The following is a 13,784-nucleotide window of genomic DNA, read 5'->3' on the forward strand; positions in this document are numbered from 1 at the left end:
ATTCGAAAGCCTTAGAAGCTGAAATGTCGAACAAGGCAATACATCGAAGGCATATAGCTACATTTCCTTCCTCCTTCCTTGGTCTCAACAAGAAATCTAACAGATCTTTTCCTACCTTTGGATAAATAGACCTTTCTACCTGAAACATGTCCAGCTCAAGTTGCTCATATTTCTTTATAGGTTCGACACAAGCCATGTTGACTGTAAATTCCACTTCTTCTGTTTTAGCAAAGTTTGATGCTACTTGGAAGGGATCGGAATCCACCTTCATTTCAGGCTTATCCGCAAACTTAAGTCGACCTCTGTCAATAGCCTTTTTTATCAAGTCCCTGAAATGAACACAATTATTAGTATAATGTCCAGAAGCTTGATAAAATTTGTAAAACTTTTTATTTCTAATTTCAAAAACAGATGGCATTGTTTTCCCTTCAGGGAGTACAAGCTGTTTATTTTTTAACAACATATCAAAGATTTGTTTAGTTTTTGTTAGATCGAAAGAATAATTCTTTCCTCCTGACATAGGAGTCTTATTTTTTTGCCAGATTAAGAGATCAACACATATAAGAAGGCCCATCTTTTAATTCTGCAGCAAAAGTAAATTCACTATTCAACTCTTCCTCACTCATGCAGTCAATATAGTTCACCTTTTTATTGAAAAAGGATTTCTTTTGTTCAACTCTAACTCTTCTTTTTCTTTATTTAACTTCTCAATTTGCTTAACTTTATCAGCCAACTGAGCTAGGTTGAGAAATTGTTGATTTACCAATTTCTTTTAAATGTTGAAACCAAGCCTATTGACAGCCATCTTGACTATTCCAAGTTTAGGAATAAGTGTGAAACACTTATTTCTCATATTCTTGAACCGGATAAGATAGTCATTGACTGACCCAATTTTTTCTCTCTTCACTGTGAATAAGTTAGACAAACTCACATTTATTCTTCCCTACCCCAATTATGGATCAAATTAGGTTGTAAATTTGAAAACCAAGTAAAAGCGTTCTTTGTTAGTGAAGAGGGAAAATAACTCATTTTCAAATATTTATTGTTGGCCATCTAACCTATTTCGACTAAATATCGAGCAATGTGCTCTACAGTCGATTCTCTACTTTTCCCAGCAAACATTGTAAGAGATTTAGGAGTTTTGACTCCCCTAAGGAGTTCAGCCTGTAAAACAAAATTTGAAAAAGAGGATATAAAATAATATTGATTTGTCACTCCAATATTCAATCCTACTCTATTCACGATTTGCTTGACAGCTTGAATTATATTTTGACCATAAGTATGAGCAGTATTGTTTGCTCTAACTTTGTTCAATATCCTGTTTGGATCGTCTCCTCTATTTAACATGAGAGGAGGATTATTAACATGAACTCTCCCCAAAGGTTGAACTAAAAATCGATTAATTGCTCCTGCAATATCATCGACTCATTGAGCAACTTGCTCTATTCTAGCATTGTTATTTTCAAACATGGGATTTAGTACTATAACCATCTGTTGTGTCATCATATTTACTAAATCATGATGGCTATTCTTGATTTGTTGTCTAAATACAGCCAAATATTCGACTGTATTAGGCAAAGATGTTCCGTCAGGAATCTACCTCGATATTTCTGGGAATATAGAGGTATGTGTCCCTCCTATCGATACTCTAGGTGCTCCTATGCCTTGTGTCGAAGTGACATTCGACATGTAGGAATAGGTTGTGGCATGGAAACAGATCCCATATATGGAGGATTGTTCATTAAGTGTTGATAGGCATTATAGTTTGCCATGTCAGGGTTATAATAGTATGTCCCCATGAAAGGATACCCTGGGGGTGGTACTGAATTATACAAAGGATTATTCTTTATAGTAGCACCTCCTATATTTCCAATATTAGGATTTTCTATAGGTGAAGAATAATTTGAAGGTAACTCATATGGAGGCCATGTAATAGGTACAACCGTTGGGATCCCTTCTGTGACAACTGAAGTTGTTCGTCGACTCGCGGTGCCAATCGATGGAACAACCTTTCTGTCAGGTCCTCTTGTAGAATCTCCAATATCATTATTCAACGTATTTGTCAAAGTTGAAGCTCTATTAGACATTATTAATTTGTCACTGCGTAATTGCCTGCAAATTTGACAATCACTTAACCTAGGGACCCACTGGGCGTGCCAATTTGTTTTACTCAATTTTCGGTATTGTTCAATAGGGTGTCGAATCGAGCTTGTATCACGATCTCAGTTCGGGGAGCAGATACGACTCCTCTAAAAAAAAGTGAGTTCGACCCGGAAATTACTTAGCAATAGTGTTGAAAATGACTTGCGTCGAAATTACTAGCGACAAATTTATATTGAACAATGTAAAATGAATGAATAAATAAATAAGCAGAGAAAAGTTTTAAATCAATGAAACATAACATTGAATCGTAAAGGAACTAGAATAACGACAAAATGTAAAGCAATGAAAGAAAATGAATTAAATAAACAAAAGAAAACAAAACAAAAGTTGACTTCTAACACCACATGCACTTGAACTCCATGTTCTTCCTTTATGTTACAAAGACTGAGAATTTTATGAGTTTATGTGATGATCTAGTGTTCTTGATTGAAGTCCCAGAACTCTTCTGAGTTTCTACTATTTATAGGCCATGGAGATGATCTTGTCAGGGAGCATGTCGTCTACTATCATACTTTTTTCTTTTTCTCAGCTATGACCTAACCTTATCTTGAAGAATCTTGACCCCCAATTTTTGACACCCACGTCTTGGTTTTCAAGTCCCATGTTTTCTTCAGCTTGCTTTTCAAATCTCGCACCCATGTTCTCCACTTAACTTGAAGGTCGAGCAGCAAGCCTTGATGCTCAAGGAAAGGCACTAACTACCTTTCGACTTTAGTGTTCTTTTGTATCATTCTTCTTTGACGTCAACTTTTCCGTTTCTGCTTCTATAGTCGAAACTATTGGCAGTTGAAACGCCTTCTTGTCGAGAAAAATCTATTTTTGGTACCAACAGTTGTTAACCCTTTTTTTATTACTACAGTTTCTAGGGTTTCATCGATTTCCTATATTGGAGTAAGGTTTAAGGTTCTTACCAAAAAAAAAAGGTCTAGGCTTGCATGCCCTGTTTTTCAATAATGGGAATGAATTAGGGTTTTAAAGAAGAGAGACTAAATTGGCTCTTGAAACCAATCTAACCACGTCAACTAATTGTTGCAGTGTCCATTATAGCAAATTAGAGCCAAATCTTAAGGACCAGTATAATAAATTTTGGATTTGAGAGTCTAAAATGGTGAATACCATAAATCTGAAAGACCACTCTTGTTGGAAATGACACTCGGCACATAAGACCCTTGCTGCATAGAGAACTACTGTTGGATCTATATGCCCATTAAGAGTGTTTAGACCTTGAACCTCCGGTGCTACTTGAAGGGTACAGCACGAATACTAAAGAGAGGAATATGCAAAGACACTAGGATACTAAATCAAATGGTGACCATGGTGTAAACTAGTTAAATCAGGTTTCGCTTAAACTAGTGTAAGAACCAATTTCAAACCGATATAAATCAGGTTTCGTTTTAATAGCTTTTTTTTTTTTGGTGAAGGTTTTAATAACTTCATCAAAAAACTGGTTATTCCAGTTTGGATATCGTTGGTTCTGTTTGGTGTTTGTTTTATTATTATTATTATTATTATTATTATTATTATTATTATTATTATTTTGTCAAATCCCAAGTCAACAACCTAACCCAGACTCGAAAATACAGAAGCCCCATGCCCAACCCGACCCGGAACTAAGACACCCTCTCCCTCTCTAGCATGCGAAACTGAGACCGCCAATCTATCTCCTCCATTGCTGGCGGCTTGAACTCGTCAGATTGGGGAGCTAGACAGAACCTTTCGGAGAAAGAAACACCGCGACGACAACGCTAGACTTTCATTCCTTCCATGGTTTTGTTTGGTGTTAAAGTGTTTTTTTTTTTTCTTTTAACAGCACTGGTTCCAATAACAGAAGATACAGGTGGCGTGTAGTTCAATAAGAACTAAGTCGACATTGCGAGCAGCCAGAATTCAGGCTTAACCTTTTAAACTGGACCATATGCAAGTGTTAAGTCAGGAAGATACAAGGCAACTTCAAGGCAATACCTACTTTTGCAACAAGCATTAACGCAGAATCAACGATGCCAATTACATCAATGACAAAAGCATACTTATTTTCGCATGAATGTTAGAGAAACACAGGCCTATAAAAAATAAAAATTGGCGGCTAACACAGCTACCAGAGGCATACATGTTGTATATTGAAACAAAACTTTATGCCAGACCTCCCTTGGAGATGAATTAAGCAGAAAACTAAGATGACTAGTAGCGGTTCCAGTAGGTTCTGCGTCTGAACCAGTTGTAGTCGGGCAAACGTTGAATAGGTCCCATTGCAGCAATAGCAATATCCTGCAAAGCATAAACATGATAATCATAAAAATATTTACACGAGACCATCATATAGTTCCAATTTCCAAGCAACATATTAGTTTTCCCTACTTACCTTGTCATAAATAAACCTGTTTGCAACACGTTTAATTGTGCTTGCATCAACAGCATCGATTCTAGCAAACAATTCAGCAAATGGGATTCTCCGGCCATATGTAAGTAGCTGAAACAACACAAACAAGATAATGAAACAAAACCTACAAAAATCTAACAGAGGATATGTTCTGAGAAAATAAGCTTAGCACAGATTGATTGTCTTAGAGCAGATGATAGTAAGCTTGCAGAGTTGCAGTATGATGAGCTATAGAAAAAACAACTGCACAATAGTTATTAGATTAAAAACACATTGTCTGATCTATTAGAGGGAAAAAAAAAACACATTTTTGGTTTACTTATCACAAGTAGCTAAATATAGAATTCTGAAATAAGAATCTGCCATCAAATTCATGTTTCACACTAATTAAGAAAATCAAAATTTACAAATATACGGAGACATGAGTCAATGAACTACCACCTTAAGTTACCATGCTACGCAAATTCGAAATTCCACATATGGATTATTTCATTGGTAGATTAAAAACACAATAGTTATGTATTATTTCATTGGTAGATTAAAAACACAATAGATTAAAAACACAATAGAAAAACACAATAGTTATTAGATTAAAAACAACTTCATAATTCCTCTTTTTCATTATGAAGTTCAAGACCTATCATACCTGGCGTCCAATATCTTCAGCTACAGGGCTTGTTCCATCTATGTGAAGCAGCAGCGAAGATTTCAACTGTAAAAAACCACATTTAGAAGTGGGGATAGCAGTATGGAAACAAATATTAATTAACTAAAGCATTTTTTCATACAAAAATTAAGACAAAAACATTAGTGCACCTTAACATTCAAATGACCGTTTCAACATTAAAAGTCTCACAACAGTAAATGTGATAGGAAGATTGTGCAGATATGCTCTAACTGACAAATAAGATTCACAATTGAATGCATTGACAATTCTTCATTATACATTTGTGGTAGAAGTTAATCATCGTGTATTTGGCATAACTTCAATAAAGAAAAAATACAGCACATCTAGCTCGCTCATCAAAAAAGATCAAGTGGAGATAGATCTTAAGTAACTACTATACTTCCAGAGACAATACTTTCCAAAAACGGGAAAATGAAATTACTTTCCAACAGAGATTCCTATCTTTATCCTTTTCCTGCATCAAAGCTTACACCAAGAAGCTTGGAATCAGGTACAGTTTAACACTCAACAACACTTGACCAGACTTTAAACTCAGTAATATCTGATTATGAGGAAGTAACCGCCAATACAACAAATAACTTCAAAGTCTTCCCATTAGGTGGGGTCGGATACATGCACCCACCTTAATAACTGTATACGCAATTGGGTTACAAGTGCTAATGACAGTGAGAATGAAATTACTGTTCCATTTGTCGGAAATTTTCAACACTCCAAATCTGTGGAGGTGTACAGTGGTATCCAACAAACAGAAGTGAAATTTTGATCCCAGTCCAGAAATTTATATGAAAATTCCTCAAGAATTAGACTTCTGAGGAATTAACTATTTCTGTTGGATATAAAAATTTTCAATTGCAGGCAAACCATCCTAGCGGAGGAAAAAATACAAGACCTGTGAAAATAACACACTAAACTACATGGGTATCTTGAACCAGATAGTAGTCATCCGTAAATGAAGCCTCCTTACAGTGCATAAACATAATTCCAATTTCAAATTCAAGTAGCACGCAAAGGATCAGTCTAGAAATAGGTGCACACCTGATTACGAGCACGGGTAACATCATCATCTGAAACTCGATAAGCTAACTTGGTTGTCTCATACATTATTGCATATGACAAATCGTCCAAGCAATCCGGCTGGAAAACAAATGAGAAGGAAAATGTTTCTCAAGAGAGATAATTGAAGATGTGGATAAAAGGAAATGGTAAAGAAACGCACAGTAACTTTTTAAACATCAGAGCACTAATGTATCCCAATATTGTAGGGAAAGGCACTAATGACCAGGAATAAACAAGGTTGACAAACTCGATATTAGGTTAACTTAGGAAGTCACACCAAACTCAAATTGCAATCTTGGAGAGTTTATATCGTTAAAAAATAACATTTAAAAAGTATATATATCTCAATAACTAAATACAATTAAATAACATCTATAATAACATCAAACGATTTTAACTTTGTAACAAAAACAAGTGAAAAAAAGATTAATTAAACATATAACTTAATACATAACTTATTACACTGTAGTTTGACAAAAATAACTGATAACAATAAATAAGAAATATACAATATTAGCTTATTAAACTGAATAAATAAGACAACTGATGCATTCAATAAAAGATACCAAAACTTTAGGTTTTGAGGGCAAAAAATTGTAAATTTAGACTCAAATGTAATGGTAAAACTAAATTTTGCTGATTTTGTTTGGTGTTTATTTAAACATGTACAAATCTAACAAAAAGAGAGTTTATATTAACACAATTTGCATGGTGGTCTCACAGACTTGTTAAGAGTTTTTTAAAGTTTGACAATCAGAAGTATAAAGCATATTTATGAGAAAAAAGAGGAGGAATATTCATTTGATGGTAACACTGGAGACTGTAGTCCTCACTCCTCAAGCATATATTAGAACAATAAAAGAGAGCAGTACATATGTTATTTGAAAGTTTAAGACATTCTCCATAAGACAACCACAAAGAGACAGACCTTAGCAACAGCATAAACACCAAAAAGACCAGTGTCCTTGTAGTTAGTGTTGAAAGCCATCATGCTTTCTGCAACTTCATTGATGCCAACTCGCTGTGCTAACTCAGAACTGTCAACAAGTACAAACACAATTCAGTCAATATCAATAGGATTTTTTCCCCATTTATTGGGATGAGGAAGGGAAAAGTATCAAGTTTCATACCCCATGTGTTTTCCACCACCCGCTGTCTTATTCCAAGAACCTAACATAGCTTGCATGACCATCAAAGCGATTGAATCTGGATCCTTCCAAGATGCTCCTTCAAAAGCTACCGCAAATTGTGCAAGAGGAATTTCATCATCAAGCATCCTCACCTTTTTATCAGAAGAACGAGGAGATGGAAATGAATAGTTGTCTAACTTTAGTATCATGGCAGCAGCAGACGTGCTCATGCTTCATGCTTTTAACATATATATTCTTACCTCAGAACCAGTGAAAATTGCTGGTTCTTTAGCAACCAATTGAGATGCTGTGGTAGGATCTGTTGATAACTTGGTGAACAATTTTTTCACTTGCTCAACAATATCTTCATGCTTAACAGCTCCAGAAGCAGCTATCACCTAGAATAGCAAACCCCATAACGAAAACAGCCATTAAGGCTGGGAGCTTCAATATCTTTTTAATTTAAAATACAGAATAGTTACCAAATGACTTGCGTTCAGAGGACTATACACCCATAAAGACCAAATTAATTTGTACATACCATCCTAGGAGCAGTGTAATGTGTCTGAATGTAGTTCTGCAGATGATCTTTGGTGATGGTCTTAATGTTTTGAGCAGGCCCAAGGATGGTTCTACCAAGAGGGGTGTACTGAAAAGCAGTCGCATGCAAGTGATCAAAAATCACTTCCTCTGTCTGGCCCTCAACCTACAAGCAGTTTCATACAATAAACCTTTTTATCAAAAAGTAAAATGGAAACATAATACAAAACAATTCAGGATAAAATATGTGGCTGCTTTTCAAGAATGAAGAGCAGTTCAGGATGCTAATGTACTCACCAAAAGCATGATATAGAACTACAATCCTATCTTAACCAAAATCCAAAAAAATAAAGCCAATTACTCATACAATTCTATAGGGAACAAATATTTCAACTGAAAATGTAACACAACTCACCTACAACCAAAACTTCCCATTAAAACCCCATGCTTTTAAAGTTTAGATTACCGCAAAAACAATCACTTCTCAGCTACTATGCCACACACAAAAGTAATTTCCTTTTCTTCAGCTAGTAACAGAATTTTAAGAAAATATATTAACAACAAAAAAAACCTTTGCCAGGATAAATTGAAAAAAAATCAGAGAGTTAAACTCAAAACAATGGCCCAGCAGTTCCACATTCCACTACAATCTCCAAAAAAATTTAAATACAAAGCGCAGAAGTTGTTAACTGCTGACAAACAAAATAAATTACAGCTCAATGATATTAATAATATTTCTTTTTTAATCTTATAATCATAATCATCATTATAATAAAATAAATGAACAAAACAGTATCCAAAATGTACAAAAGCGTCAGAAGAAAATTACTTCCAATCCATATATACCCAATAAAAATAGGACACCATTAACTCAATTGCCATCCATACCAAAACTACGAGTCACCCTCAAGCACAAAGTTATCAGCTTCCTTACACAGTCACCCACACAGATGACCAACAAAAACAACTAATAAAGAAGCCCAATAGATGCACACTGAAACCCTTAAGCCACAAAACCATAGCCTTAAAAACATTAATAGAAAACAAAAAATAAAACGATCAACAAACACCAAAATCCAGCATAACCATATTACCACACATTTCCAACTCCAATTCAAACAAGTGCATTCCTACTGGGATTAGATTCTCACGTTATGAAACAATATGTGATACACAGCCAGTCATATCAGATATAAAATACAACAAATCTCAGATCTAACTACCTACAAAGACACTATCGGTTCCATGGAAATTACCTCTTCCATCTCCCTGAGGATCACGTCACGCTCGCGGCTGATGCGATTTTCATCGAACCTCGAGTTCTGAAGAATATCCGCCAAGATATCGAGTGCCTTAGGGACGTCCTTGTCAGCGACCTTAGCGTAATAAGTAGTCTGCTCTCTTGAGGTGTAGGCGTTGAGGTGGCCTCCCATGTTCTCGATCTCCTCCTCGAGCTCCCTAGCGTTGCGCTTCTCCGTGCCCTTGAAGATCATGTGCTCAAGGAAATGCGCAGTGCCGTTACTCTCCTCCGTCTCGAACCTTGACCCGGCATCGATCCACACGCCAACGGTGGCGGTGCGCGCTGCGAGGCTCGATTCGGTGGCCACACGGAGGCCGTTGGGGAGGGTGGTGACACGTGTCTCGGGGGCAGCGAGGATCCGAGTGTGGTCCGTGAGGGTGGGTCGGGGGGACCCATATTTTAGGAATCTAGGATCGGGATTCTCCAGCTGGCGGAGCTTGGCTTTGACGGCCTCGGCAAGACGGTCGTAGACCATGGCGTTGGGGGGAGGAGGGGAGGGAGGGGAGGAAGGGTGGGAGGACACTGCTGGGGAGGTAGAATGGGATCGGGAGGTGGTGGAGAGGGAAGGAGCTGTTCGCCGATGAGAGCGGCGAGCCGCTGCGGCGAGGAGGCGCGTGGAGGACATGGTGGTGGCGGTGGTGGCTCCGCGCTTTGGGGGGCGGCACCGGGTATGGGTCTAGGGTTTCAAGGTGAAAAAAAGATGTAAAGAACGTGTGTGGAGTTGTAATGAATTAGAGTGAGGAGTGTGAGAGATAAAGAGGGATCAAGAAGGGGATTGTGGAGACCAGAGAGAACAGTAGCGAGAGTTTTTAGGCCCGTATATTTTACTAGCGATTTGAACGAAAATGTGAGAATAAATTACAATTTGTATCATGAAAGTTTAGATTATTGATAACTGTTTTTATAGAAAAATAAAAATTATTTTATATTCATAAAAGATAAATTTTTATAAATAAATATATTTAAATTCTAAAAAATTATTTAAAATTTTTAATTTTTTTTTCACATCATCTCTCACAACAGGCTCAATTTTGAATTTATTGGCCTAGCAATTTGACTTACCGTTCTCTTTTTTTTGATGTTTCTGCCTCTTCTTCATCAACCTTATTATCTTCGTCATCGTCAATATTTAAAACCTCATCTTTATTCGATTTTTTGAATCTTTTAAATTCTTTGAATTTTTCATCACTTCTCACTTCCTATTTCAATGAATCTTCAAATTTATTCCCCCAAAATGATGATATCTCCTAGTCTTATCTCCAGCCTCTAAGAAACTCTTCAAAACAGAAAAGATTCCCAAGAATAAGGATCCAATGACAATGAGGACCACTCGAACTCGCTTCTTCTACCGATGAGATTCCCAAACTTGAATTCAATCCTTCCAAGCCCATTTTATTGGTTACCTACGGCGATGGTATTGAGTTCTCAGGCCTCACTCACCTCGTCGAAGCCCTAGTTCGTCAAAGCTTTTACAATGTCCATATTTGCGTTCCTCAATCGCATGTCATTTTCTCCTTCACTTTAATTTTTTGTATTCTCGATTTGTGGGATGTTTGATTCTCTTTAAAGTTCGAATTTTTTTCCATAATAGATGAAGAGGATAATGAGTCCGAGGAGGAGATAGATGAAGATGAGGGGGACGATGATGATGTTGTTGAGGTGCATGAGATTGAAGACAACGATGATGAAGATGAGGTTGAGTATTGTTCGGTTACTCGGGTGAGTTACGGTTCGGGTGAAATCTGGACTGGAGCAACTGGATGAGATAGAGTATCTGGACCTGTGTGCGAGCGTCTCGGGGGGATGATTGTCTGAATTATCGGTAGGTAGCGGGTGGGGCCACCTGCAAAGACACTCCGATGATAAAGTTAGTATTCGTACTGAGGCGGCTAATTAGGATAAAAAGATTACATACTTTTAGAGAGGGGTGTGTCCCTCCCCATTTATACTCTGAACTTGGGTGGGCTCCTTCACTCAGGCTCATCTGCCTGAAAGTTTCTGCTAGCTATCCAGATCTCCTTAGCAGGGCGTAGGGTGGTGTGCGGGTCGCCCTTGGGTTCGGATCAAGTGACCCAGCGGGTCGTTGGTCCATAGTCGGACAGAGACCCTTGTTGGACTGGGCCGGAACAAGTATAATGACGGTAGAGGTGCTGGTGATGTTGATGACGACAGTGATAGTGGTAGCAAGGGATGAGAGTGGTGGTAGATTCGTAGGGTTTAGAATTGGGGGAGAAAAGATGGGGAATAAAATTAGAAATTAAAATTAGATTATATTTAGAAGGCACATTGAAAATTTTAAATAATTTTTTAGGATTTAGATATATTTGTTTGAAAAAATCTATCTTTTATGCGTACAAAGTTACTTTAGTTTTTTGTGGATACATTTGTTAGCATTATAAACTTTTATGGATAATAAATAGTAATTTATTCGAAAACGTGATCTACCAACCTCATCACATTTTTTAGAATGACAGCACGATCTCGTGAAAAAAAAAAGAGTTCATTTGTTTTTGTCTTCTATTTTCATAACGTAATGTCAGTTTTGTTATATATTTTTTCATCAACTCCGAATAAAATATAATAACATATCACATTATGTTATTTACCTATCACATTTTTTTGTAAGGCTGACAATTGGTAGGATAGGATACGATTTGCACTTTATTTTAACTCTATCTGTAGATTGAATTTTTTTTTAAATTCTATCATATTCTATCTGCAAGTTGAAAATCTCTCAACTATAATTTTACCCACATCTTAAAGTTCTAAACCCTACTCTATCTTATCCTATCTGCAGAAAAATCAATTTTTTTAAACAAATAAAAAATTCAATCATTCCAAAAATTCATACATACTAATAAAATAGAAAATAAAAATTAAATTTAAATTAAAATTAGAAATAATAAAATCTTAAAAAATTTACTATAAAATTACAAATAATATGATTATCAAATTCTTAGGAAATGACACTTAGATATTAAAGTTTTTAAATGATATATAAATTTTATTTTTGTTTTATTTTTATTTTATGATTCCGAATTTTCGAAAATTAAATAATTAACTATTTATGAATTATTTTATTTGTTAAAATTTTATTTTTAAAAAAATATTTTACCAAAAATAATTAACTAAAATTTTATAATTATTAAAATTTAATTTAATTATAACTTATTTTATTAGTTTAAAATATTTATTAAAAACTATCTTGATAAGCAAAATTTAAATTGAATATTATTATTATTATTATTATTATTATTATTATTATTATTATTATTATTATTATTATTATTATTATTATTATTTTATTATTATTATTATTATATTATCATTGTTATCATTGTTATTACTATATTATTATTATATTATTATTTATTTTTTTCAGAAACAAAAAATAAAGAAAAGCCACAACTTGGCTTATATGTGCATGAAATTGAAACATGCTTATATGCCTAGGTATAAATAAATATTATATGTATATATAATCAAAGAAAAAGAAATTGGCAACATATATATATATATATATATATATATATATATATATATATAAAATTGATACAAGCTTAATTCTTGAAGTTCATCATGTATGCTCATTCCATGACCGAACTGAAGTTGGAAAAAGGGAAAGAGAGAGACCGAACTTGTATGAAGAGAACTCTAACCCCTACTAAAATTTCGGCTTCAATTTCTTGAAAACTGTTACTTTAATAAAAAATCTAATTCAATAAAAGTGTTTGTATCTTTTTTTTATATATATTAGCATCATTTTTGTTCGGTGAAAGTTGACGGTAACGTAGCTCCCCTTTTTCTAGAGTTCGGCTAATTGGAATTTTTAAGAGGCACAGATAATTTCTGACATTTTCTTTTTCAGCAGCTCAGTCAAAAAAGCTTCTCCAAAATTTTTGTTATTTTAATTTCGTACGGAGGTAGGGTTTTGATAATTTTATAATAATTAAATGTGAATTTCATAAGTGAACGTTGGTTTGATTAATTATTATTTGAGTTTGAATGAGTTTATGTTGAATTATTGTTGTTTGCTTAAGATTTTGATTCGGCTATGTATGAAAAGTCACCTGGGGCGTTTTTTATTATTTTGGGAGTAAAAATGAATTTTCAAAAGCTTTAAAAATTATATTAGCTAATTTTGAATTATTAAAGAAATTATTATATTTTGAGTTTTATCGAAAAAAAGGATTATGTTTGAATTTGATTTATCAAGAAAAAGAGTTTAATGAAAGAGAATTGGATTTGAATTGTTTTTAAAGAGAGATTATGATATTTAGAAAATACCTGGGCAGTATGCAAAGGTTGTTACTTAGTCTCACTTGCTCTGGGTATGAGATGAGGAAGAAGAATTATGAAAACTGAGTTTAATTATGAAATTTTGAAAGATTATGAAAGAATCGATATAATAATAAATTTTTGAATGAAAAACCTGGGTAGTAGCAAGGGTGGTTCATCCTGTAACACCCCAATTACCCTAAACCTTACCTCTAGCCGTAAAGCAAAGGTTAATCAGAGGTTACGACAGTC

General features: G+C 34.9%; 1 protein-coding gene across 2 annotated transcripts; it reads right to left on the reverse strand.

Annotated features, from left to right (window-relative positions):
• Positions 1 to 4,112: 4,112 nt before the first annotated feature.
• LOC130941060 (probable mitochondrial-processing peptidase subunit beta, mitochondrial) lies at positions 4,113 to 10,064 on the reverse strand. Of its 2 annotated transcripts, none has more exons than XM_057869430.1 (9): positions 9,211 to 10,064; positions 7,956 to 8,120; positions 7,675 to 7,812; positions 7,415 to 7,566; positions 7,213 to 7,321; positions 6,264 to 6,362; positions 5,187 to 5,252; positions 4,519 to 4,630; positions 4,113 to 4,428 (listed from the first exon to the last, which is right to left on the reverse strand). In XM_057869430.1, the coding sequence occupies exons 1-9, from the start codon at positions 9,877 to 9,879 to the stop codon at positions 4,256 to 4,258; spliced, it is 1,683 nt and encodes a 560-aa protein (XP_057725413.1). In that variant the 5' UTR covers positions 9,880 to 10,064; the 3' UTR covers positions 4,113 to 4,255. The 2 variants fall into 2 exon arrangements, with proteins under 2 accessions (XP_057725413.1, XP_057725412.1); XM_057869429.1 differs by having other exon boundaries at positions 4,523 to 4,630; positions 9,211 to 10,057.
• Positions 10,065 to 13,784: the final 3,720 nt, after the last annotated feature.

This window comes from Arachis stenosperma, chromosome 7 (assembly GCF_014773155.1).
Source record: "Arachis stenosperma cultivar V10309 chromosome 7, arast.V10309.gnm1.PFL2, whole genome shotgun sequence".
NCBI classification, from domain to species: Eukaryota; Viridiplantae; Streptophyta; class Magnoliopsida; order Fabales; family Fabaceae; genus Arachis; species Arachis stenosperma.

What these genes read in the sequence shown, in the direction of transcription:
- LOC130941060 (XM_057869430.1), bottom strand. Translation starts at nt 9,879, where the DNA reads ATGTCCTCCACGCGCCTCCTCGCCGCAGCGGCTCGCCGCTCTCATCGG. An exon ending in CAATTTTCACTGGTTCTGAG is followed by an intron (nt 7,567 to 7,674) that starts GTAAGAATATAT and finishes TCTGATAAAAAG; the next exon opens with GTGAGGATGCTTGATGATGA. An exon ending in CTGAAGATATTGGACGCCAG is followed by an intron (nt 4,631 to 5,186) that starts GTATGATAGGTC and finishes GTGTTGTTTCAG; the next exon opens with CTACTTACATATGGCCGGAG.